Genomic DNA, 27,206 nt, shown 5'->3' with positions numbered 1-27,206 from the left:
TTAAAAGCAATTATTTTAATTTTAGCCACTCTGGGATGTACACTGTACCATTTTATTGTGGTTTTAAAATACATTTCCCTGGACTTCCCCGGTGGTGCAGTGGTTAAGAATCCGCCTGCCAACGCAGGAGACACGGGTTCAAGCCCTGGTCCGGGAAGACCCCACATGCCACGGAGCAACTAACCCCGTGTGCTGCAACTACTGAGCCCGCGTGCCACAACTACTGAAGCTTGTGCGCCTAGAGCCCGTGCTCCGCAACAAGGGAAGCCACCGCAATGAGAAGCCCGTGTACCGCAACGAAGAGTAGCCCCTGTTTGCCACAGCTAGAGAAAGCCCGCGCACAGCAACAAAGACCCAACGCAGCCAATAAATAAAAATAAATAAATAAATAAATAAATAAAATACATTTCCCTGATTACTAATGAGGTTGTGCACCACTGCATATGTTCATCGGCCATTTGGACAATCTCTAGTCTAATATGTCTGCTTAAGTTTCTTGCCCATTTTTCCTAATTCTCCTATGGATTTGTAAGAGTTCTTTACATATTCCAGGTAAGAGTCTTACGTCAGATATGTGTGGCTTGACTTTCACCCTCCTAATGATGGTTTCTGATGACCGGAAGTTTTAAATTTAAATGTAGTCCAATTTATTGATCTTTTCCATTATGTTAGTGCTTTTGGCTCTGTTAATGTCTTTCCTCATCTACTGAAGTCAAGTAGGTATTTCTAGATGCCTCCCTATTTTACTTTCACATTTAGAGCTACAAGCGACATAGAATTGATTTTTAGTATGCTATGAGGAAGGGGTCAATATGGATAGTCAACTGTCCCAGCACTACTGATTGAAAAGTAGGTCTTTTCCCCACTGCCATCTTTAAATCAAATGTTCCTACATTCTTGGTTCTATTTGGGCTAGCTACTCTAATCCTTGGTCTATTTGTCTATCCTAAGCAAATAGATCACTGTCTTACTGTTGTTGTAGCTTTACAGTGAGTCTCAATATCCTGTAGAGCAAGTCTTCCCACTTTGTTAATTAATCTTCTTCAGGTGTCCTGGTTATTGCGATACCTTATATTCCTATATAAATTTTACAATTATCTTGTCAAGTTCTATGAAAACATTTATTCAGGCGGTTACTGCATTGAAAGTTAGACCAATCTGGGGAGAAGTGACATCTTAACTATTAATTCTAATAATTCATCTGTAATTTTGAGGGGACTTGTATGTACACAATCACATCAACTGTCAAAACTGATTATACAGAAAGGATCTTTAAATAGTTGGCAAAGTGTTTGAGACTGAATAAGTGATAAGTACATTGAAAATAAAGCACTGTAGTTACTTATGTATGCTAAGGAAAACAAATGGTCATTCTGGAAAAGAAAAATAATCATGATAAACTATGTAATGGTACTTACATGCCATGATCCTGTAACAATGAATACTGATCTAATCAACACTTCCACATAATTATATTACACTTGGATGAAGGGATGGGAAGGGTATGTGTGTTAATAATGAGAGGTAAATCGTAATCTCTGTGTGAAATTCACAAACAATGCTCCAGTGAAACATAAAGTAGCAGTAAAAGCATGTTATTTAGGAATACAGAGGTAAACTGCAGAACTGCTTTACCAAATTCACTCTTCCAAAAATATAGACACAATTCCTATATATCCTACTTCTCAGATACTTAAGTGTACATACTGAATTTCTATCGCTGTAGTAAGCATAATTTATGACAGTAATTATGTCAAAAACTTTCATACCACTTACGAGAAATTATAAATAATTATTCTACTCCAATTTAACTGATGTAAAGTTTGGATATTCAGATTTTGGCATATTGTGGGGGAAGGAAAAACAGGGAAATGGGTTGACATTTTGCATCTAATTATAAAAATTGACAATATCTACGTATTTGCTAGAATTTACACTCATTCAGTTCACCTATACCAAACGACAGCATCTGTTATGTAAATAACAGAAACCTCAAAGATTAGATATGTTGGTTTTAAACATAGTACATGCTTTTAAATCAGATAAAAATCTTAGAATCATCTTTCAAAAAACTCTACGTACCTCAAATTATTACTAAAAATCTTTTTAAGAAGTAATTTTTAACATAAATGTGAAAAATTTTAGTTTTATTTATATAAAGAAAACATTTTATAAACAAGTATTTTAACATCATTACATAACAGTGTTTACACTAGAATTCTTATTCTATTTTTTTCTTAGGTATTTTTTAGAAAGGTTTGATACTTAAAGAAAAGTAATAAATTCTTACCTTAATGCACGACTAAGTTTCTCATAGTTCATTGTAGGTTTATTTTTACGTTGTCCCCATTTTTGTGCAACCAGTTCGGGCTGATTTAGCTTAAATTCTCCTTCATCACCAACCCAAGAAATGCAGTCTCGAGCATCCTTGTCAGTAAGAAGTTCTAGCAAAAACTGCCACAGTTGGATTTGGCCGTTGTTTCCTAAAAATTGACAAGAATGACAAATATTGACCACAATGCTACGGATTAACAGAAGGCAAAAGACAACACACAGGTCTTCTGGTGCATACCTCAGCCATACTAAAAACACAAATTTTTTTTACAAATGCTGTCTAAGTATCGCCAGAGAAACAGTCCATATTCACATTTTCATACTGTGAAATAAAACGAAATATACATAATTCGACAAATTTTATAAATACCAGATGATAATGCAAAAATACCTGTTCTGTTCCCAGGTGAACTTCTATCTTCTCCTGAAATCCTTGGAGCTCTTTGTACTTTAGCTGCCTTTGCACTACTATTTATAGCTTTAATGGCTGTTGGTGTAGCAGACTGCACTGATGCTGGAATAATTTGCACAGCTACAAAGCAAGACAAGGAAAAAAATTTTTTTTCTCCTTCCAATACAAACAGTGAAAAAAATTACTGAAAGAAATAAAATGCAATTAGTTTAACTAATGCCCGTCTAATTACCTCAGCACAAGTTCAGAGGATAAGGTATGATGTCTGTATTACAGTTTGTGAATCTTAACATAGCGAATAAAAGTTGGTTTCCTTATTTTGGAAAAACTTAATGATGTGATAAATCTAGTGATACATTAAAGTTATTTTAAAAAATCTATTTTTTAAAATATTTGATCATAAAAAATGGTTTATCAAATTTTGGAGAATGTGGACAAATGAGAATTCACATTCCACCGCTGATAAGAGTACAAACATACCCCCTTTGAGAAAAACTTTGGTCTTACCTAGTAAGGTTGAAAGGGTAGAAACCCCATGATATTACAACCAGAGAATCTCACAAGCATTCTTACAATATTCATTCAATGATGTTCACAAAGTTTTAAAAATAATATACAGCAGTGAAAATAAAATTGAGCTACATTTATCAACATGGGTCTCATAAATGTTAAACAAAAAAGCGAGTTACAAAAGGATATGCACAGTATAGCACCATTTTTCCCCAAAAGTTCAGACATGTAATCAACAATGCCCTAAAGTGTTTATGGTTACGTAAGTTGGTAAAAAGATAAAATATGCATAGAATAATAAACATCAAGTTCAGGATAGTCATTTAAAATGGGATCTACAACAGGTAGACCTGATATATAAAGTTTTATCTCTTATGGTATACACAGATGTTGGTTATACTTTATTATTTCTTTGTATATCTAAAATACTTCATATGAAATTTAAAAATTAGTTTTTCTTTTTACTACCTTGCAGTACTAAATAAAGAAAACGTGTCTTATTGATAAATGGGCCACACATTATGGGCACATGAATACTCACGTTGATCAATTGTAACTATCTCATTCATCTGTTGTTCTTGGCTTGCCAATACATCTGAAGAACACACACAAAAATTTTTTGTTTTCACTTAAACCAGAAATGCAAACTCCAATCCAGTAAAATTCAAAACAAAAAAAAAAAAACAAAAAAAAAACTCCACAACTAAAACAAAAACCAAGCAAACAAAAAAGCAAAACATCAAACAACTGAAACTTATTGGCATAATAACTTAAAAAGATCCTTGATCATCATTTTACAGGGAAAAGATATTTTTAAGAGAAGTAGAAGGAAAGTTCCAAATTCTTTTCATGTTCAGAAAAGTTATTCAGAGAACCAGGGTTTTCTAAATGTAAATACCTATTCTAAATCTATTTATCTATGTTTTATATAAAATAGGAAATCTTAAAGATCAGATCAAAGATGAGAATATACATCACAATGAAATTATTTAGATACACTTTCTTCATCAAAAAGGCTCTTTCTCTTCAAGATGATCTGAGAGAGTGTCATAATTTACTTAACTAACATCCATTTTTTAATAAAACGGCTTTAACTTTAGAATGCTTCTTCTTAAAGACAGCCAAATTTTCAGTGGAATTGTAGCTGTCCTCAGTGTCACAATTGAACTAAATAATTTAACATGTCTACAAATACAGCTCTCGACATGAGTTACAGTGTAAAAGGTCCTAGTAACCCTTTGGAGAACCATTCATTACTCATCTGTTGCTATTCCCTACTTAAATGGTATTCTTTACCTCTCAGACAAGAGTTTCACTTCCCAGTCTATATTCCTTCAGCCTATTTAGTGCCCATCATAGACTGGATGCTTCTCTCTTGAACTGAAATAGCACCTACCAGCAGTCATCTGTGTACTGAGTGAGTCCTGGGGCCTGGGCTCCCAACACAGTTCTCCTTAGGATGCCATGCCAGGATCCAACTAAAAACACAGAGCTGGAGAGGACTGGGAAGCTAAAAAGAGATCTGAATCCTACTTGTCAGATGGGAGCTTTCTTTGGGGGTCCTGAGTTTGGGAGTTTAAACAATTACATGGAACTAGCCTCAGATCTGGGTTCTGATCTTAGCACTCACTTACTGGCTGTGTGACTGTGGTAAATTATTCAACCAACTTCACCACTGATTTCTTCATATTGAAATGAGATACCCCCACCTACCACTGTATGAGGTGGTTGTAAGGATTAAAGGAAAATATTTTTAAGAAGCACAATGCCTGAAACATAGTTAACTTTTCAGTAAATTGAAGACACTATTCTTTTATCCACATTCCTAGTTCTGAGCCTTCTCCCCAAGAACCACTGTCCCTCTTGAAGAAAAATGCATGCTTTACATTTGTGGTATATTTTCCCTCAGATTTTACAAAAGTAACTTGAAAAGGCAAAGTGCTATTGGAATGAAATTGTTCCATTCATGACTGTAAATAAACACAGTGCCCTAGACCAAAAAGAGGCGAAAGGGAGTCACCACCACACAGCACAGGCATTACTGATCTGTAAGATCAGCTTCTCAGCCCTGATTTTCAGAGTGGAGTTTGCTTTGTTTCCTGGGGAACTCTCAAGATAACAAGGCAGAACACAAAAAGAGAGGGGCTTTGGAAAGGCTGGTCCAAGACCATACAGGCACTCTAAATATCATATTCCTCTATAGCCCTCAAATCCTGGTCATACATGAAGGAAGCAGAGCCCTAAGGGGCAAAGCTCTGAGCCTATGGAGGCATTTTATGAAGAAACTTTGGACACTAAAGGTATAAGGCAATTCTTTTTTCTAAATAAGACCCTCAGCAAACTGAGAGCTTTGTGCCTTTGGTGGCAGAAGACATATTCATACGAAGAAGGACATCATAGAGCTGGTACTACTGGAACATTTCCTAATTATCTTCCCCATGTATTGTAGGACTTGGATGAAGTTTCACAAGAAGGGAAGCTGCAGGAAGCTGGTGGCTCAGGTGGGAAAACTAACACAAATATGTAAAGATGGAGCTCTATCTGTTCAGTAGTGTCTCCTTGATAGATCATTGAGGAAAAGATAATAAATGCTGGGTTAATAAATGCCTTTCAGAAATATGCTGTAGACTTCACTCTACAGGAGGGGCCAGAGAACTAGACTGTGCCCAAAGGAGCCTGTTCTGAGAGGTAAGGCTTGTGAATTATAGAAAGTCTGCCAGAAATAGCCTTACACACCACCCTATCCATTCCCAGATTCTGAGAATTAGATTCCCAAACCAGATGGGATTTCCTCACCAGGCAAAGAACCACGGCCAGATAAGCAAGGAATTCCCTAAGATACTCATCTAGGCTCTGGGGCTTTGTTACTTTTGAAAACAAAACAATTCCAGAGCAGAGCTCTTCTGAAGAAGACCCATTCTACCACTGACTGCAAGGAGATGGAAAGATACACAAGATTTCTCTGCCCCCTGTACTAGGAAAAGTCTCCGAATGAGCTTTAACATTTGAGAAGCACTGGGAGAACCAGAGAGAAACAACCAAAAAGTGCTGACCTGGGAGACAGAGCGAAAACCATGAATTTGAGAAAAACTAAACTGTAGTCTAAACACTGCCCTTGTTCTATTCTCGAGAGTCCCTACAAGAAAATGTTTCTGTAAACATAACTTACATGTTAAAAACCTGAAACAATTCAGGAATTTACCTTACTCAGCTGAAAAGCTCTGCAGAGAAGAAAACCTGCGAAGCCAAGGATAAACTTTCAACCAGAACATTCAACTTATTTATCTAATAGGAACTGAAACTGGAAATAAACCGTGTAAATATAATGAATGTAATAAGTCTTTTAAATATTTTTCTTCTCCTGATATTTAAGAGAACCAACACAAGAGAGATATTACCAATAAAAACAATGAAGGAAAGCTTCTCTACAGAGCTCATTTCTTATTCAACAGCAGATGAAAACCCTAAGCATTAAATGATTGTGAAAAATCCCTCTACCAGATCTGTCCCCTTACTGGGTACACAGTAGGATGAAATGCTACCAGTTACATTTTCATCCATAACCGTTATAAAACAAAGTCAGAGTGTCCTATTCACACATTCTGAAAACTATATGGGTTTGGCTAGCATTCCTGATTTATTTAACAGTGTCAGGGAATGGGTTACTGCTAAGATATTTTAACAGTCACTGAAATATAAGATGGATTAAAATTCAAGCAAAATAATTTACATCTATTTGAGCTCTTTTTGTTGGACAGCCTTAATCATAATAATGTCTGTCAAGCAACATGGTAACACTATAATCTGTGGCTTCCAATTCAAGATGGTGTGTTGCATACTTACACTTCCCCTTTCTCCCTTAAGATCCCATTCAATTAAAAGATATTTTAAAAGATTTAATCCCAATAATGAAGGGAATGCGAGGGAAGCCACCTGTGAACAAATCTTAAATTTCTAGAAGATGAGCATAAAGGACAGGACTGACTGATGAAACAGAAGTCAACAACTAGAATATATGAACAGAGCTAAATGCAGGGCATAGAATCTTACTTCAGAACTTGGATTCTAGGGTTAGTCTGCCTGGGTTTGGAGCCTGGCTCTGCCTCACCCTAGGTTCTATAACCTTGTAGGGGCTCTCTAAGCCTCAGATTCGTATCTGAAGAGATAAGGAAAGTAATGATCTGTGGCATTAGTACGAGATCAAATGAGATAATACATATAAAGCTCTCAGTACAACCTTACACAATTAATAAATGTTAATTATTATTGCTATTATCAATGAACAATTTAGATGAAAACAAAGTTATAAAGAAATAAAACTAAACTTAAGCTACAATGCAAATAGACAATAATTTCAATTTTATACATTTTCGAAGAAGTTCCAGATGACTCCAGAGAATTTCTCCCCGAGGAACCCGCTGAAAAAAATCTTCTTGGTTGAGACTACAGAGTTCTCTTCCGGAAATATTCAGCGTAGTGAGGTCTATATCGGTCATGCTGAATTCCTTCATTACCCAAACCACCCAATGCAGGACTTGGTCTGTGGACCACTGTATGGGATCTAAAGAGAAAAATATTACCATTGGCCTAGTTGCATCTTAGATATTATATAAATTTACAGTTAACTTGTAAACACACACAAACACGCAGATAAAATCCAGACAGGTTTCTTTTTTTTACAAGTAAGTGAAGTAAATAAACTCATTATATGAAATAAAAAAGATTCTTATGCTCTATTTTCTCCTTAGCTCCTTTTCAATTTCTTAATCTAAATTTTTGATGGATTCACTTATTTCTACATCAGTTAGTCTGGAATTTTACCAAGAAAAACAAAATGCAAAACTGCTCTCCAGTGGGCCAAATGGAAGAATAAAATACATGATTACCTTGTAGAAAATGGAGTAAATTAAACAAGTTTTAAAAAATTATTTTGTAGTAGTGTATGATTTGATGCACTGAAAAAATAAAATTATAAGGGGTTTCTGGGGAGACGTATTCTCCAAAATATGAACGTACTCTTTCCTCACTTTTACTTCTTGTAAAACGCTAGTTGTTCCTGCACTTACCCTTATGGTAGCACTTACAATACAACACGCTAATTGCATGTCTACTCAGCTGTCCCCCCATAAAACCTTGAGGTCTTAAATATAAGGACTGTGTCTTGTAAACCATTGAATCTTCAGAGCTTACCACGGCGCTTTGTGCGTACATTTGTTAAATCTATAAAAGGTGAATCCAAATAGTTTCATTTTCTTCATCATTTTTTACTACTGAATGAATTCACAAATAAAAAAGATGGTCAACATGTGTAAATAGTTCATGATTGTATCCCTGGCATGTAACGGAATTTCTACTCACAGAATTTTAATAAATACTAGCTGAATTAATTTTGGTATAGGTATTTCTGCACGGAGAAGGTCATCTATCCAAATGGTATTGATTATATGCCCCCAAGATGCATGCTATTCAATAAGAAGTGAGGAAAAATAACACTCAGTACTTATCAAGAGCCAATTTACAGTAAAAATGAATCAAACATAATACAGGATTGCAAGCCACAGAATTGATTTTTTATTTGATTTTTTTCACAAGGAAGTTAAGGAAGGAAGATTCTAAGAAGATGGCAGCAAAGTTTTAAAATTTCTCTGAATGCACACATAAAACAAAACAAAACCCACCACTAAAAGCAACTAGAGAGCAAAACCAAAAATCCATGGACATTTACAATTAAACCAGGTGACATGATATCCCCATGGAACCCAAAATACATGCAGGTGAAGACAAAGCAGTAACAGTCACAAGAGCTGTATGGTATCAGCATCTGTGCAGGAGAAAGCAGAGGGAAGCAAAGGAACATCTCACTCTCCATCCCGAGCATGCGAAAAACTGAACACAGCCAGGAAGTATTCTTTGAAAGCACAGTTTTGCCCAACCCAGTAGCAGAGGAATACGAAGGTCCATGGTCAGCTTTAAAGGGGATGGAGCAGTGAAGTACCTGTGAAATTTTCAAACTAAGCCAAGGATCACTTCCAGAGGAGAAGACCACAATAAAGAGAAACCGGTGGGAGTGGAACTGAAATTGAGTAGCATCGAAACACGAAGGAAAGGGAGAGAGGAGGTCCAGATAAAAGTGAAGTCAAGGAACTGACAGGAACTGAGAAAGCAAGAGGCTCTATTTTTTAATACTACTCCAAAACAACAAACAGAAGGAGTTCTGGAAAGTTAGAAAAGCTATCCTGAAACACACTTCAAAGTTCAAGTAAGCACATTTTATGTAAACATGAACAAAAAAGTATCAGGATCAAAAAGTTAGAGGAGGGGCTTCCCTGGTGGCGCGGTGGTTGGGAGTCCGCCTGCCGATGCAGGGGACACGGGTTCGTGCCCCAGTCCGGAAAGATCCCACATGCCGCGGAGCGGCTGGGCCCGTGAGCCATGGCCGCTGAGCCTGCGCGTCCGGAGCCTGTGCTCCACAACAGGAGGGGCCACAGCAGTGAGAGGCCCGCGTACCGCAAAAAAAAAAAAAAACATGTTAGGGGAAAATAGTTAGTCCGCCTTGTTTTCTTAAATAATATCAGGTCTTCTAGTTTAACATAACTAATTGCCATGCATGTTCTCCCTGCCTCTTTTCTCTAAGTCCTTAGTAAAATGATGCTAAAGAAACTTCTGAAAGATGTAAACTCACAGGAACATGAGTGGGAAACGACAGAAATGGAAGCATCTCCCCACCACGTAGGCACCAGGAACACTTTAGACCGGTCTACAAACCGAAGAGTGAGACCCTCTCCACCCACTCCACTTCCCTTTCCACTCCCAGAATGCAACATTTACACACACACATCAACCCTAAATCCTCACCCCAACCTTCTACTCCTGACATGTGTTTGGCCAATTTTCCAGAGAAGTTGGGAGACCCAGGAAAAAGATCTATACATGCTGACACTTGAAAATCTTTTAATAAAATGACCAACACCCCATTTCACCAGCATAGTCAACAAACTCCTTCCAGACTTCAAACTAATTAGCTTTAAAGTTATTCACTCTTAAATATGAACAAATGGTCAAAAATAATCAGATATTTGAGAGACGAAAAGGAAACCACTAGATGACCAAAAATAAACAGAAAAACAGAACCCAGAGGAAGCAGAAATAATGCAATAACAAACTGCAAACAACAAAAAAAATAATAATAAACCTCCACTTCACTGTAATCAACATAGAGAGGAGAGAAAACATGATATCTGTAATATAAGATCAGAATGCTATGGAAAGGTAACAACCAAAATAAATAGCCCTTGTAAATTGAAACTAAAAATCAGGTTGCAATATAAAGAAAAGAAAGGGACTTCCTTGGTGGTACAGTGGTTAAGAATCCTCCTGCCAATGCAGGGGACACGGGTTCGAGCCCTGGTCCGAGAAGACCCCACATGCCGCGGAGCAACTAAGCCCGTGCGCCACAATTATTGAGCCCGTGAGCCACAACTACTGAGCCTGTGTGCCACAACTAACTGAAGCCCACGCACCGCAACGAAGAGTGGCCCCTACTTGCCGCAACTAGAGAAAAGCCCGTGCTCAGCAACGAAGACCCAATGCAGCCATAAATAAATAAATAAATAAATAAATAAATAAACAATATATAATTTAAAAAAAAGACAAGAAAATTTGGCAGAAAGTAGTACAAATAGATATGAAGATGAAAAATAAGGAAGAAAAAAGATGTAGAGGATCAACCCAGGAGATTTGATAGGAGTTCTAGAAAAAGAACAGAGAAACACAGAAGGTTATTATCAAAATAATAATGAAGGAAAACTCCCCAGTACTGAAGGCAGAAATTGTGTAGATCAGCACTGTCCAACATAATGCAGGCCACTATGTAACTTTAAAATTTTCTAATGGCTACATTAAAAGGTAAAGAAACAGGTGAAATTCGTTTTGATAATAATTTCACTTAATACATCCAAATGTTTTCATTTCAACATGTAATCTAGGTAAAAAATTTATAAGATTGTACATTCTTTTCCTTTTGTACTGGGTGTTTTACTCTTACAGCATATCTCAATTCAGACCAGGCATATTTCAAGTGCTCACATGGGACTGGTGACCATGGCACTGGGCAGCGCAGGGCCAGACTGAGATGCTACACAGAAAACCCGAAATTGACAGCAAATGAAAAGATCCACACTGCCACTAGACTTGGTCTTAACAGCTTTCTTATTCTTTGAGGAATGGCTTAGGTCTCATCCTTCAAACTGGACTCTTTTATCTTGTTATGAATAACTCCTACCCTTGCTTCTTTAATCTTTCCTTCTCCCACTAGTTCCACACCATTTATCTACAAATACACTCAGGTCACCACCAACTCTTGAACCTTCAATATTATTTATTTATTACCCCAGCATTCTTCCCACCTGCCCCCCCCAATTCATACTCAATTTTCTCCATTTCTACAATGTTTATTTAGTTCTTATAATTCACCTTTGTCGCTCCAACTCAGCAGCTGCTTTTATCTAAATCTACCAATGAGCCTCTAATGACCAAATGTAATAGATATTACTCAGTCAGCATTCTTTGACTTTCTCAGCAGTGTCAAGACTTGTGACCATCTAAAACTCTTCCCCAATTTCATCAACACTATATACGGTTCTTATTTTCCTTCAATCTGTTAAAGCTTTCCCCCCACTTCCTGTTCCTCAACCCTAAATGTTGACAAGGTCCAGCATTATGTTCTCTTCCATTTTATCTCTCTCCGTCAGAGACTGCATCTACTTGTATGACTTTAACAAATTCAATGTGACTGAGTCCCAGATAACATCTTTATCTCCAGTCCAAATTTTGTGCACCTGAAACTACTTTCTGGTGACCTCCAGTTGAATTTGTACTATTACTTGAAAATCAAGTACAATCATCACTTTCCCTTGAAAAATCTTTCCAATACCAGACTTTCCTACCTTCCCCGCTAAGGTTTAGAAGACATGGACTATCTTTCCTGTGCACTACTGAAAGCCCAGAATTTAACATGGTGCCTGGCTCAGGAAATATGTAATGAAGATGTAACCAATTCTTATATTATTATTGCCTAGTCACCCAAGCTTGAGAAGTTAGATCAATACTTGAATCTCCCCTCTCTACGTTCACACAATCCATCAATCAGTTGCTCAGTCCCATCATTATTTTGATTCATCTCCTCCTTTCTGCTCCCACAGAAATCACCTGGTCTAGGCTAACCTAAATATTATCACCTAGTCACACCCAAACTACCTGCTCCAACTTATGCCATATACCACTGCCACATTCATTTTCAACTGTCACTTCCATCAATCAAAAACAGTTCAACAGGGCTTCCCTGGTGGCGCAGTGGTTGAGAGTCCGCCTGCCAATGCAGGGGACATGGGTTCGTGCCCCAGTCCGGGAAGATCCCACATGCCGCGGAGTGGCTGGGCCCGTGAGCCATGGCCGCTGAGCATGCGCGTCCGGAGCCTGTGCTCCGCAACGGGGGAGGCCACGACAGTGAGAGGCCCGCGTACCACAAAAAAAAAAAAAAAAAAACAGTTCTACAATGCTACAGAATAACTCCTTACCCAATGCATCTTCTCACTACTCACACTTCTCAGCTTTGCACAAACATTTCCTGTCGGCAATGTCTAGCAGTTTCCTTGTCTATAATAAACTCTTCCCCAATTTTCCCCCAGACCACTATGATCCTTTTGAGATTCTAAGAGTATGTTTCTTTATACCAGTTATTGACAGTTTAAAAACATGTTACGTTTATAGCAATTATCTTTTTTCATTTATCTTCTCTATCGTCAACTACATTGTGAATGCCCTAAGGGCAGATTTTTTTCTTTGTACCTTTGTATTCTCAGCACCATCATATGTTACAGTCCAAAAAAAACAAAAACAAAACCAAAGAAAATCAATATATTTCCTAAAAATTCTACATTTAAGATAGATAATCTACTCACCCTACTGTCTTTCATGTCAAGCTTAATTCTTATTATTCTACCTAACATAATTATTATGCATTTTATTACCATAGGGTATCCCAAGACGTTCTTGCTCTTTCCTATAACCTTCCAGAGCAGCAGCCCATCTCGTCACTTGTTCTGAGGTTTCATCTGAAATGGTTGTAATGTGTTTTGTGCCATCAAGAGTTATCACTTGAGCTTCCTCAACAAGATGTGCTTCTGCTTCGGCATGGTGGGCATCTGGATCAATAACTACTTCAACTGTTTCCGCAGGTTTAACAATTTCCAGGATGTTTAGCTTTGGTTCAATTCCTTACCAGTGATTAAAAAGAAAACAAGTATATCTAAGTGAAAACACGAAAGTCTCTAACAAATAAAAATTTAGTTGAATTTATATGTTCTCAAATGGTAGAGCAAGGCTCCATTTTAAATATTTTTAGCATTATGTCTAGAGAATTTAAACAGATTTCTATTAAATGAGAAAAACAACAATTCAGCAGAACTTTGATAGATTAGATAACAGTATTGTACCAATACTAATTTCCTCATTTTGATAACTGAACTGTGGTCATGCAAAAGAATTTCTTGTTTTCGGAAAACACACTAATGTATTTAGAGATAGGAAGGAATAATGTCTACATCTCATTCTTAACCAGGTCAAAAAAATAATGTGGGGATGAGGGAGAGAGAGAATAAAGCAAACATAGTAAAAGTTAACATTTGGGGAATCTGGGTGAAGGATATCCAGAAATTCTTTTATTACACTTGCAACTCTTCTGTAAGTCTAAAATAATTTAAGAATACCACCACCACCATGCATATATACACACACACATGCATGCAAGCACACACACACACCACCTATAAACATTAGGAAAAAAAGTACCACTATGGAATAGAAAATTAAAACTACACTATGGAGAGTATAAATGAGTAGCTACTTATCCTGAGAAGTTGAAAAAATTAAAATTATTTACTGACTCCTTTTCTTTTTAGAAGACAAAGTACATGTATTAAAAATGAACAGACACTAAGCTTGTTACATTAAATTCACATCATTAAATTCTGATTTTCATTTTCAATTGAATGAAGAAAAACCCAAATACTTAAGATATTCAAAATAGAATAAACTAGCCCTTTATGAAATAATCTCAGATACTTATATTAAAATAACAGCTGCAAAAAACTATCATACTACTTAACAGCTACTGTTTGCTCACTGATTCAGTTACAATCTATATCAAAAATTTAATCAAAGTGTATTTGCAAGAAAAAACAAAACTCAATTTCAATATTCTGAAGTTCAATCAGGAAAATCATTATTACAAGAAAATATACAGCTATAATTCATCAGGTAGTGTAAACAGAAGTCAGTTCTTTCAAATATACATGAGGAAACAAATTATAATTTTTGAAGAAGATTTTTCCTAAAAATTATCCCCTAATCCTCCATTCAAATTGCATCAAGTCAACTCTTCTTAAACACACCTATACTGAGAGGTCACTAAACTTTTAAAGATAAAAAACAAAGATTGATTTTCTTTCCTATTCCCAACAATAGTAAATCCTGGGGAAATTAAGGATCATAAGTAGGTAGTTACCATTTTCATAATGTGAAGAAAACTTTGGTTTGTGAAATATAATTGTAAGCAATACAATATGTTCAGAGATGAAAATTAGTCTAAAACTCTGGTTAGAAATCTCAAAAAGCCACATTTAAAAAAACTAAAATTCAACCCACCAAAAATGGTTTCCTAATTTTCTAACTTGTGTATTTACACAGATTAGTAAAATACTGTGATGGATATGGCTGACTGGGTCACATCACATCCTTTGCAAATTCCTCTCTCTGTGCTAAACTGCAGAGACTATACATGTCCTTGCAGCTACGGCTGCAGATGTGATTTAGGTTCTAGAATCACTGCCATGAGCGTTCCATTTGGAGATGAGTTAAGAGGGGACAAGCAAGCACACGGCATCCATTTTTTGGCTAATGTGAATCACTGAAAAGGCAGCATGGTTCCAAATCGACAGCTATAGTTGTGGCTTTCAGATTTGGCATTTTCCAGATCCCGGCAGAGCAGCAGCTTCCTTGGCAGTCCAGTTCTACAGCGTGGCTGAGGCATTCTTAGAAAGTCAACTAGAACCTGTTCTTTCAGCCCTCCCTGTGATCCTGTTATTTACTACCCTGTAATATACCCTTTCCTGATTAAAGTAGGTAGAATGTGTTATACTATCTGCTTCATCCTGACAGATAAAACAATTAAATCAAAAGCATGAATATTTGGCTATAACATCACATTAACTAATTTAGACAACCATCTAGAACTTATAAAATTGAGTTCCCATATTAGAAAAACATGAGCTAAACTTTTAAGTAACAACATTAAAAGTAACTTACCTTGGTAAGAAATTACCTGTACACTAAGCTGTACAGTTCCGTCTGTCTTTACTCCTTGGTCAAATAAACTTCGTTCTGGATCCAGCTAAACATGGATAAAATGATTAAGATTATTTTAGCTCAGTCATCTTGTTTAATATAAATGGATGTGCCAAACAGGACTTAGTTACTGAGGCATACTAATTAAGTTACAGAACACGTTTAATTATTCAAGTTGTCCTATCATTTAATTCTTTGCCAAAACTGAAAATAACTTAACCACTGTGGTAGCAATTAAGGACAACACAGACGACAGGATTTACTGTAAGTGGTGGTTTTCTCTAGCTCTGGAGTCTAGTTTAGAATTTTAAATAATGCCAAAGGCAATTATTTTTTCTGTAAAAGTATTTAAAGTAGAAGATAATGCTATTTATCTGCCATGAATAAGCAAGGGTGTTTTATTAGTGGGGACAATTTATATAAATTTATTTACGTAATTCTTGCCATATCTCCCTTTTAATCAATGATACACATTTAAGATCAGGGTTAACTCTAAATTTTTGATCATAAAGTTAATGAAGTTAAAGGACTTATAACCTTACTACTTGACCTAGCTGTGAATATCTTTAATCATAATTCTGTATCCTTTCAGTACCTTTCAGTATCAGTGCTTTTGAATACATTTCACACAAATGGCAAAAAGTAATTCTGACTTCTAGACATTTTGTCATCCATTTATAAACAGCCTTCTGTTGTAATTATTTTGAATAATGTGTATCTCTGTGTCTGCATATCATACAGCTGGAGGTACAAAGCTCCTCCCACTCTCATTCCCAAGAATTCAGCCAATACTGTAGTCATGGTACAAACATATTTTCTAATATTAAAAACATCATACACATAAAGCCTAAAATCTTAAGTGACTATGCATCTAACTTAAACAGAGACAAGACAAACTTTGTAACCCTACACTTGGACAGGTCAAACGTGGCAGCTTCACTCCTTAAGACAACACAGTCTCTGCCTGACATTTTGTTAAAAATTCTCCTCATAGCAAGATTTCTCCCCTCTCCAGTAGACACTGGTATTATCTACTAGAAGCTAAAGCCTGTATAACTCTGAAGAGGGCTCTCAGGTACTGGACACTCTAGCTAGTTCAGTTAAGAGCTGGCACAAGGACAAAACTCAAGCATGATATTTGATCTCAGGTCATATTGCTTAGAGAAGTACAACTCAACTGTTGTTCATCAGCTCTGAAGTCAGCACTCATCTGAAAATACAAAAGCATTACCACAAGCAGCAAGCATTCTGACTCCAACTGTATACTTGCATTAATTGAGATGGAGAACAGAAGTTACTATCCTCAGATCCTTTTTGAGGAGGAGAAGGGGGAGGGGGACAGGAAGAAATCCAAAATGTCCTAGATGCAAGGCCAGCTCTGAATTCTATGATACTATAAATTATGCATATTTCCATTTATTCTACCAATATATATTGAGATCCTATGATAGGCTGGGTACTTTGCAGGTGTTACTTTCGTTTTGCTTAGGTCAGGTATTGTAAGAGCAGCAACAAATATCAGAGCTAAAAAACAAGTAAGAGATTGAGTCTCTTAATTTTACATATGAGAAAAAAACAGGTCAAGTCCAGTGACAATGAATTATTCAATAAAAACTTTATTAAAAAGTCAGCCTCAAACAAGTGAAGAGTTTTAGAGTCACACAGGCCTGGGTTCACATTCCAATGTATCCCTTTGTAGCTTATCCAAAATTTACTGCTGGAGCAAATAAAGATGGAAGGGAATATAAAATCATTTGGTCAAACTATCTTTAAAAGATGAGGAAACTGATGCACAAAGAAGTTAAAAGTTAGAAACAGGGTGTGAGGACACACTTCTTCAGCTTCCAAGGTCAATGTGTTTCTCACTACTCTACGTTTTAAGCTCTGATTAAAATGTATTTAAACTTCTCATTTTATATTTGTCAAAGTAAAAAAAAAGAATGTTTGATTTATTACTCAATCTTTTAAAAATAATTTTAAGTGGAGGAAATGTTTCTGAAAGAATTCTTTTTACTTCTAAATGCTTACATTTTATAATAATATAGGTCAAATGGAGAAAAAGGTCACAGCTAGAGAGAAAAGGCCAACAACAACAAAACATTTCTAATGCAGATATAAATGCTGAAATACAAATCTCAAAAAAGAAAAAAATAATACCTGGATATCTTGCAGGCAAATTTCATGAGCATCCAAAGAACACTGCAGTCTTGGTTCTAGTAGTTTCTTTAAATTGCCTATTGGCTCATTGATGTCTATGGCCTGGCTTACACATTCAGCTGGAGTGTAGGTTTGTTCAACAATGCTAAAGAATACAATGTTAAAGGATCCAGTGTTAAAGAATATAATGGTTAACAATTACATTCTTACCCTGGATATTAATGCAATGATATGGTGAAAACAAAATTCAACACCAAAACACATTTCTGGCCTTTGAAACTCCTTTCTGCACAGACACCTTTCACAGTGGTAGGCTCATCAACAGTTAGTGTTGCCAAGCTTAATACTGAATCACATCGCACAGAGAAATGCTAGCTTGAAATTTAAGGCACCTTTTCAAATACACCATATTATATACATACATATGTATGCATGTGTGTATACACATACAAATATTGCATATACAATATTTAAGGAGAAACGTTTGCATTTATATTATATTTCCAAGTTATTTTGAAGAATTTTAGGCTCAGAAAGGAATATATAAAGCCTCTTCAAAACTTGTATGCCATCTCTACTAGTCAATTTCTCTTTCCAAGATTAATACAATTTAATAATGTAAATTATAAGACATGAAAATATAAGTTATCAAAAATATTTTCATTTAATCTAATCTGAAAACTACTGGTTATAATCAGTCTAGATCCACCTTAAAAAATTATAATTTTCCTTTAAAACTCTCTAAGGGCTCTTTTGCATTATTATTTCATACTTTGAATTCTACAAAGTTCCTTGAGGTAAAATCTCTGGTACGTAATTCTACGTATCTTTTGTGAATCCTTATTTGAGGCCAAACAGAAAATAGGTACCAATTAGTATTTGCTGAATTGATAAACCTAGAATTCAATCAAGTTTCATGACATGTTTAATTTATATATGGTTTAAATCTCATTTGCAGTTGTCAAAAACAGTATGTATTTAAAATTTGTCAAGTTCCATTTTCACATAAATTCCAAGTATAATGCAATATACACGATATTCACTGAACATATTCAGCCTAAATTCCTAAAACTTTTAAAATTTATAAAAGAGAACAGTCATGACTGAAAAAAACAAGATTATTTAAAAATAATAGTAAACATATTCTTATTACTATTTGTTAAGGTAAAATAATTGGGTCTTTTGGCTAAGTGAGTATTTTTACTAATTCTTCAGCTATAGCAGAGTGGGCTATATTTTTCTTTTTTTCATAACAATAATCTTTAAAATGTCACTTTAACACAGATTTTTAAAGACCTATTTTACATGAGCTCAACATTTAAAACACTTTTTAATATTCTGTTGCCACCATTTAAACCTTGGGAGATCCATATAAAAAACCTGATTACCAATTTCCCTTGAGAAAGTGTGGATGATCTCACACCACTGGACCTAAATTTCTGCATAGCAATCTGCTACAACTAGACAGCTAGCTATAACTGCTTCCTTTACATAGCTACTCCCCAGGTCAACAGTAACTATCAACCACAGTAACTACCAATATCTTACATGAGACATCAGCAAAGGTTTTCTGTAAGGGGTCAAACAGTAAAAACTTCAGACTTTGTGGACCATTTGTATGTATGTATATATAAAAATAAATACGTGCATGTTAGTCTCCAAGATAGCCCAAATGATTCTTACCTCCTAATATTCACATCTTTTCATAGTTCCCTCCCGAATTGTACCAAGGTTGGACTGTGTGACCAAAGGACTAAGGACTAAGAGTGATATATGTACTGCTTCTTAGATTAGGTTATTTAAAAATAAGACACTGTGGCCAAGGCTCTCTCTCAGACCATCTGCGTTAGGGAAAGCCAGCCACCATGTCATGAGCAGCCCTGCACGGAAAGAAGCCCATGTGGTGAGGAAGCGAATGGTCCTGTCAGCAGTCTTATGAGTGATCTCAGAAACAGATATGCCAGCCTCAGTCAGCTCTTCAGATGACTGTAGCCCAGACGAACAGCTTCACTGCAAGCTCACAAAGTACCCTGAGCCAAAGCCATCCAGCTAAACTGTCCCAAGGTTCCGGATTCTGAGAAACTTCGTGCGATAATAACAGTTGGGTGCTTTAAGCTGCAAAGTTCTGGGGTAATGTGCTACATAAATAAATAAATAAATGTATGTATGTACGTATACACACACAACCTAAACATTTATATGTGCACATGTATGAAAATTAAGAAAGACATGCAGCCTATTGTTTCTTCCGTTGGAGAAAACAGCATAACCGAACATGTTGAAAAGCTCCATTAAAAATTTAAGGTCTCCCAGGCAGCCATGTCAAGGTATTTTAGACCTTTTCTGTCAGGAAAATGTTTCTGTACGAGGGCATGGTGGGGGAGGACAGGACGGAGGACACTAAACTGGGGTTTCTCTTTTGAGCTAGAGCCAAACGTCTCTTCTGAGCAGAAGAGGTGGCATAAGTAACCGCAGAAAAAATGGGGGAGTTGCTAATTAACTGGCATGAAATCTCAATTATGCAAGACAAATAAGTTGTAGAGATCCATTGCACAACATTATGCCTGCAGTTGACAATACTGTATTGTACACTTAAAAATTTATTGAGGGTAGATCTTGTGTTAAATATACTTACCACAATAAAATACAATTTTAAAAAATTTAAGGTCTTTAACCTCAGCTGCACTCTCAACACTCAGCATCCTACTCAACTTTAGTGATCTTCTCCATTCCCATCATAGTTGTTCTGAACCTTCGTTACTCTATGTCAGTTTTCTGCTACCCTTGAGGTCCTTTTACTTTCAGTTTATTATCTCCTACTTTACAGAGTAAAGTAGGACTATTAGCCATTACCCTCCTCAACCTTCTTGACTCCCAAATCCCTATTTTTTACCCATATTCTCTCCTTGGATTCTGAACTCATTACCACTGCCCTCCTTCCTTAATGGAGTAAGTAATATTCTATTACTATTCCAAAAACTAACACCTTTCACTTCTCTAAATGCTTAGTACTGTGATGGCTCATACAGATGTATGTTTCCTCAAATACAAGGTAGTCTCTACAAGGGCAAGTTACAGTCTCATTTATTCATGTACTCCAGACAGCTGTTATTTGTTGAATTAGTTCAGGCTGTGGATTAAACTCTTACTGAAATAAAAGTAATCAGCACTGACAAAAGGAAAAAGAATCAAACAGTGCCTGAGTGGGAAAAACCATCACAATCAATTGCTTGATCATTATCAGCTATGCTTATTACTGTCTTTAAAACTATCTTTTCCTCCCAGCTACAAAACCAACAAACCCAGTAAGTCTGAGGAAAAAGGCAATACATTATCCCCCAAAATGCTGAGGTCAGTTGGAAAAAAAAAAAAGGCCCCCAAAAGAACTTAGCGTGATTTTTTTTTTTTTTTTTTTGCGGTACGCAGGCCTCTCACTGTTGTGGCCTCTCATGTGGGATCTTCCCGAACCAGGGCACGAACCCGTGTCCCCTGCATCGGCAGGCAGACTCTCAACCACTGCGCCACCAGGGAAGCCCTTGGCTTCATTCTTAATTAGGCATGTTGATAATATAAAAAGTGGTAAATTAAAAAAATACGAACCTTTCTTCTGTGCACTCTGGTTTCTCTGTTCCATCAATCTCAATTTCTATCAGCTCCTCTGCTTCTCTTTTCGTCATGATTGAAGTATTTCAAAAGCTGACCCTACAAAAGTTAAAATGAAAGACATTCTGAAATTATCTGCATAAGCAGACACGGTATACAAGAAGTAAAGACACAATTCAAATAAAAGTGGAGGATAAGCAGAAGAGGAGGAAGTAATCTTCACATATAAAAGAAAATCCACAACTAATATTTATAAACTAGTTTTTGTTTAAATGGTGTTTATCAGCCTGACATGACATCATTATCATTCCCTTGGATTTACTGGGATGTTTTCAGCCCAATCTCAGCCAATAAATTAATTCAGGTTACTTCAAAATTAAGTGAAGGCATGTCAACTATATTACAGCAATTCAGTCTTAATAACAGATTCAAACCTGCAGCTTAAAAATCAACATAGAAATTCCCTGGCGGTCCAGTGGTTTGGACTCTGCACTTCCACTACAGAGGGCATGGGTTCCATCCCTGGTCAGGGAGCTAAGATCCCTCATGATGCATGGTGTGGCCAAACAAAAAACAACATGGAGATGAACAATTTACAATCGTTCAGCTAAAAGCTGTACCTTATTAGCAGAATTTATTGCAAACCATTATACTGACAAAATAATATAAATTAAAAGTTAATCCCAGCTTTGTGTTAATTTCTTATAAATGCCAGTACAATATTCTCAAACAGCAAAATAAAGTAACAAAATCATTATAGATATGTGCATTATTGCCCTGATTACACACTAGAATTTTATTTATTTATTTATTTTGGCTGCGTTGGATCTTTGCTGTTGAGCGCCAGCTTTCTCTAGTTGGGGCAAGTGGGGGCTACTCTTCGTTGTGGAGCACAGGCTCTAGGTGCGTGGGCTTCGGTAGTTGTGGCATGTGGGCTCAGTAGTTGTGGTGCACGGGCTCAGCTGCTCCGCAGCATGTGGGATCTTCCTGGACCAGGGATCGAGGATCGAACCTGTGTCCCCTGCACTGGCAGGTGGATTCTTAACCACTATGCCACCAGGGAAGTCCCAACACTAGAATTTTTTATGATTGTTTTTCAGATGTGGTTTTATACATTTTAAACAAACCATTATTTCAGTTTTTAATTCTCTCGTGTAAAATTATTACCTGCTACATTAAACTTCCATTGATTTTTGTACCATTGATACATTATGTGCCATTTTGTACCATTTGTACTCGTGATACTAAAACATTATAATTAAAAAAATGCTAAGTAATGCATAAAATAGCTGCATTTATTGGTATTTCTTTATGACCATTTCCAAGGTGTTAATGTAAGTTTCAGGTTGTTAGGACCTCACTGTAGGTCAGTGAATCTGTCTCTGGACTCGATATATACTCTCAGTCCAGAATAGAGTTTTCTAAGTTTACTACTACATCTAAAAAAGTACTTCTAAGTGCCTTCAACTCTCTGACTTGCAAGGAATGGTCCTCTAAATTTGGTACTTTAATGTTTATAAAGGAGTCCATGCTCCCACTTTAAAGATTTGACAAAATGAAGAATTCAAATAGTCATTCCTATTAATAATAACCATTATTTACTGAGTATCAGGCACCACATTCAAATGCTTTACACAGAACAATCTTATTTTGAGTCTACCCTCATAAGAAAACTATCCAGAGGTTAGTGAGGCTAAACTGCCTGTGGCTCCATAATATCATGCTTTAGGTCTATCAACTGAAGTACATGCTCTATACTGCAAATATACACTAGAACAAGAGCCTCCACCATCTCTTACCTGGAAAAGCCTCTTCCTAACACGTTTCCCTGTGTTGGTGCCCTTGCCCCCCTGCAGTCTGTTCTCAGTCAATACAACTGCCAGTGTGATCCTTTTTAAAACTGAAGTTACATCACAGCACTCCTTTGATACCATTCACAGTAAAAAAAAAAACTAAAGACTTCACAATGGCCAACAAGGTCCTACGTGATCTACTCCCCATCCCCATTCTACTACTGCTCTGACTCCCTCTCCCACACTGGCCTCCTTACTTGTCCTTGCATCTTTCTTCTTGTCCACAGCACTCATCCTCTAACATACTAATAATTTACTACATTTATTGTCTTTCTTTCTCTGTTGGATCATTGCCAGGGTGCAAAAACCAAAACTGTCCAAAAGTGACCCCAGGAACTTAAGTTGGTTTGCCTGGCCTACGGACTTCCCCTAGCTACTGGAGGTGGGAGGGGCTTACCCAGGTCCCAACTTCTCAAGGGACCAAGGTCTTTGTGGTAGGCACAATAACAACCCAGAACCTGTGATTATGCTAACTCACATGGCCAAGGGGAATTAAGTTTACTAATAAACTGACCTTCAAATACAGAGATTATCCTGGCTTATCTAGGTGAGTCCAAGGAAATCACAAGTATCCTTAAGAGGGAAAGAGGGAATGTGAAGAGATCCAGAGTGATTCAAAGTGAGAAGGACTTGACTGGCTGGCTATGACTGGCTTTGAAGATGAAAGAAAGGAGCCACAAACCAAGGAACGCAGGCAGCCTCTAAAACCTGGAAAAAGGAAACAGATTCTCCCCCAGAGCCTCCAGAAGACGTGCAACTCTGCTAACATCTGATTTTAGCCCAGGAAGACCCATTTCAGACTTCTGACTTCAAGAAATGTATGATAATAAATTGTTTTCAAGCCACTAAGTTTGTAGTAATTTGTTACAGTAGCTCTGGGAAACTAACACAGTCTTCTTTCCCACTTTAAAAAGGATTGTAACTCTCCTCAGTTCCAAACATCTCCAAATGCTGGGGAGCTGGTTTTCTGACAACTTATTCTATAAATCGCTGGCATCCAAATCTAGACTGCCTAGTACAAAAATGATCTGACTTTCCCCACATTATTAAGGTTGCTCTCACAGCTCCCCTACAATAAGAAAGCATAATAAGAGGGTGGGGCTCTCCACTGAAATAGATACACATCATGCACATCCAGCAGAATGCCTAGGCCCCAGCAGATTTTGGTTGGGATGATGAAAGAATGAAGGGCTTTTGTTTTCTTTTCTTGCTGACCCTGGCCTAGTAAGTCTTCCCTTTCCCCATAAAGCCTATTTCTTAACAGATACTATGTGTAAAACTGTGGAATTCATCCTGAGCACTAGAGCAAAACAGGAGGTGGTGACCCAATAAGGCCTATCCTTGTAGGACAACACAAGCTCACCTGGGAAGGGGTATTTGTTCACAGATATATACAAAGAACTTTGAACTGCCTCTCCCTTTGTAGGCACTCTATTAAAATGTGTTGGATAAGTGAATGTTATAACAACTATTACACACTGTATAACTGACTCCAGAAGCCTAAAAGGCTTCAATGTGAAAGGTAAATCTATGAAGCTAATAGAAGAAAATGGTGGGAATTTTTTTGTGGTCTAATGATAGAAAAGATTTCTTAAACATAATTTCAAAAACATAAACCATAAGGAAAAAAACTGATAGATTTCCTTACATAAAAATTAAGAGTTATGTTTAACTGACAGGCTACAGAGTAGAAACAGATATTTCCAATATCCACACATGACAAGGGACTAATAATTGGAATACACAGTGAACTCCTGCAAGTTGATAACACCCCCCCAAAAGTCAGGACAAATTAGAAAAGCCAGTAAAGCACAGAAAAAGGAAACTCACATAAAGAGAAACCAAAATGGCTACGGACATGAAGAAATGCTCACATTCAAATTATTCACTTTATACTGTGCATATATGGCAAAGATTAGAATGTTGAATACTGAAAAGAGTTAGCAGGGACATGGGGGCATCGAATATAGACAGGACTATTGATAGAGTATAGACAGGACTATTTTGGAGAAAACTCTAGCAGCACTTGCTCAAATAAAGTGCTTATACCTATGACCCAGCAATCTTGCCCTCAGATAAGCATTCCAGAGACATTCTCACGATGATTGATAATAGGATGTTAAGGGCAGCTTTGCTGGAGATAGCTGAAAGCTGAAGCCAATATCCATGGTAAGAGAGTACTGCGGATACAAGAAAATATGAAAGAAGTACACACCATGGAACTACAGTAGCTGTTAGAAACAAGGAGGTAACGTACACACACATACACGCAAAAATCATAAAAACTGTACAAAAAAAGTAAGAACCAGAATAAGGTTTTTAGCAGGACAGCACTTAAAAGGATCATTTATGTTGTATTTTCAGGGCCTACAAGGACATTCACTCCCATCTCCATAACCAACTTTAAAAAAAAGATTAGAAAACAAGTGAATTTTCTAGGAACTTTGGAGAAACAGAAAGCCTAAGAAGCAGTAACTGTAAGCAGATAGGGTAGGCGGTATCCAGAGAAGAAGGACCAGGCACGGCTTTCTTGACATGAGAAGCCATTTTTGGCCTAAGCCATTTGGGAATCTAAGCCTGGCCACAATGATTACCCTTGAACAGGTCTCAGTAATAATGCTCTTAAGGAGTAACAATAGCAAAGATAATAAATCAGTTATAAAGACTCCCAGTTCTGTTTCCATGGTAAAGATTAGCCTGAAGCACTTTCTTAAGCTGTTTTTCAGAATTTAACCCCCCCCCCCCCAGCGCTCAACCACCAGATCAACTGTAACCTAAGGGATGATAATGTTGACCTTTTCTGACCCTTGTGACTTCAATCAACTAAAGCATGGATGCTGTCAAACTTTGCCCCAATTCTATGCTGAATTCTCCTGCTGAAGCCCCTTCATGAATAGGCATGCACCACCCAAGACCCTTCATGAATATGCAAGTACCCTTAGCTTAAAAGGTCATCAATTTTGCTGTTCAGGATACCGCTTTGGGAAGATCCTGGTATTCTCCTTGCTGCAAGTAGTACACCCTTTCTTCTTCTGATCTTTGGTTTGGTTGTGTCTTTTGTCTTGCCACCCACCAAGAGATGAACCCAGTTTTCTGGTAACAACCAGAGGCTGAGAAATGGCCCTGAGGGCTTATCAGCAGGGACACCTTTGGTACCTCTGAGTATAAGCACTAAGACAGAGGATTGTTAAGAAATTTACCCTGTGATCTTCCAAAAAAGTCACAGATCAGTCTCTAGAAGGTGCCAAATAAAGAAAAAAAAAAAAGAATCCAATATGCTTTTGGAAAAAATCATGCTACTTACAGTCCCTGAATTGATCTTCCTCTTTCTCAATTCTCTAAATTTAAGCTAAAGAAGCAATGGAGAGATTTGGGAAACTGTCCAAATCTTTGATATCACTGCTTGAGTGGGTCTTAGCTCTTTTTCTGGAAACAATTCCCCAGGATTCTATATCAATACGTAAGAAAATGGAGAAGAGAGCATTACTTTGGGCCCTTCCCCCTAGGAAAAGGTGCCCCTTGACACCCTGGTTTCTCCTAGATTAAATCTAACCTGGGTTCAGAACACTTCACAAAATGAATACAAACTAAATTTATATTTAACTAACAATTCCAGGAAAGGCTACTATTCTTTAAAATACAGTTATGTTTATCATTCTCTTTTAGAGTCACAGATAAATTTGAGGATTATTCTTCACTGGAACACATTATTAGTTTACAGAGTTTAGGCCAATTTTTCCCAGTAAAGGACAATAAATAAATAAAGGATAATAAATAAATAAAGGATACATAAATACAAGTGCAATCTGGGAGTACCTACCAGATAACTGCACATTCTCTCAAGCTAAAAAATACTGTTAAGTATCCTGAGTAAATTAAAAGACATTTTTGTTTCTTAAAGATAAAGTCAATAGCTAAGAAAAAGTAACACACAT

General features: G+C 36.8%; 2 protein-coding genes across 5 annotated transcripts in view; both read right to left on the bottom strand.

Moving 5' to 3' along the window:
- The window catches only part of JAM2 (junctional adhesion molecule 2), a 410,153-nt gene that overhangs the window by 300,210 nt on the left and 82,737 nt on the right, over positions 1 to 27,206 (bottom strand). The window lies entirely within an intron of this gene.
- GABPA (GA binding protein transcription factor subunit alpha) overlaps positions 1 to 27,206 on the bottom strand; it is a 33,739-nt gene that overhangs the window by 4,668 nt on the left and 1,865 nt on the right. For 2 of the 4 annotated variants that reach the window (XM_060150779.1, XM_060150778.1), the window contains exons 2-9: positions 21,416 to 21,517; positions 17,816 to 17,960; positions 15,620 to 15,704; positions 13,285 to 13,530; positions 7,623 to 7,817; positions 3,798 to 3,851; positions 2,726 to 2,866; positions 2,291 to 2,483 (exon numbers count right to left, since the gene is read on the bottom strand). In XM_060150779.1, the coding sequence (XP_060006762.1) occupies positions 2,291 to 2,483; positions 2,726 to 2,866; positions 3,798 to 3,851; positions 7,623 to 7,817; positions 13,285 to 13,530; positions 15,620 to 15,704; positions 17,816 to 17,960; positions 21,416 to 21,492 (1,136 nt within the window). In that variant the 5' untranslated portion in view covers positions 21,493 to 21,517. Of the gene's footprint in view, positions 1 to 2,290; positions 2,484 to 2,725; positions 2,867 to 3,797; positions 3,852 to 7,622; positions 7,818 to 13,284; positions 13,531 to 15,619; positions 15,705 to 17,815; positions 17,961 to 21,415; positions 21,518 to 23,217; positions 23,283 to 23,785; positions 23,805 to 27,206 lie in introns of those variants that run through there. The other 2 variants (XM_060150780.1, XM_060150781.1) reach the window with 2 other exon arrangements.

The sequence above is a fragment of the Lagenorhynchus albirostris genome, chromosome 5, assembly GCF_949774975.1.
Source record: "Lagenorhynchus albirostris chromosome 5, mLagAlb1.1, whole genome shotgun sequence".
Taxonomy (NCBI): domain Eukaryota; kingdom Metazoa; phylum Chordata; class Mammalia; order Artiodactyla; family Delphinidae; genus Lagenorhynchus; species Lagenorhynchus albirostris.
Note: the sequence above shows the minus strand (reverse complement) of the source record. Positions and strands in the feature narration are given on the sequence as shown.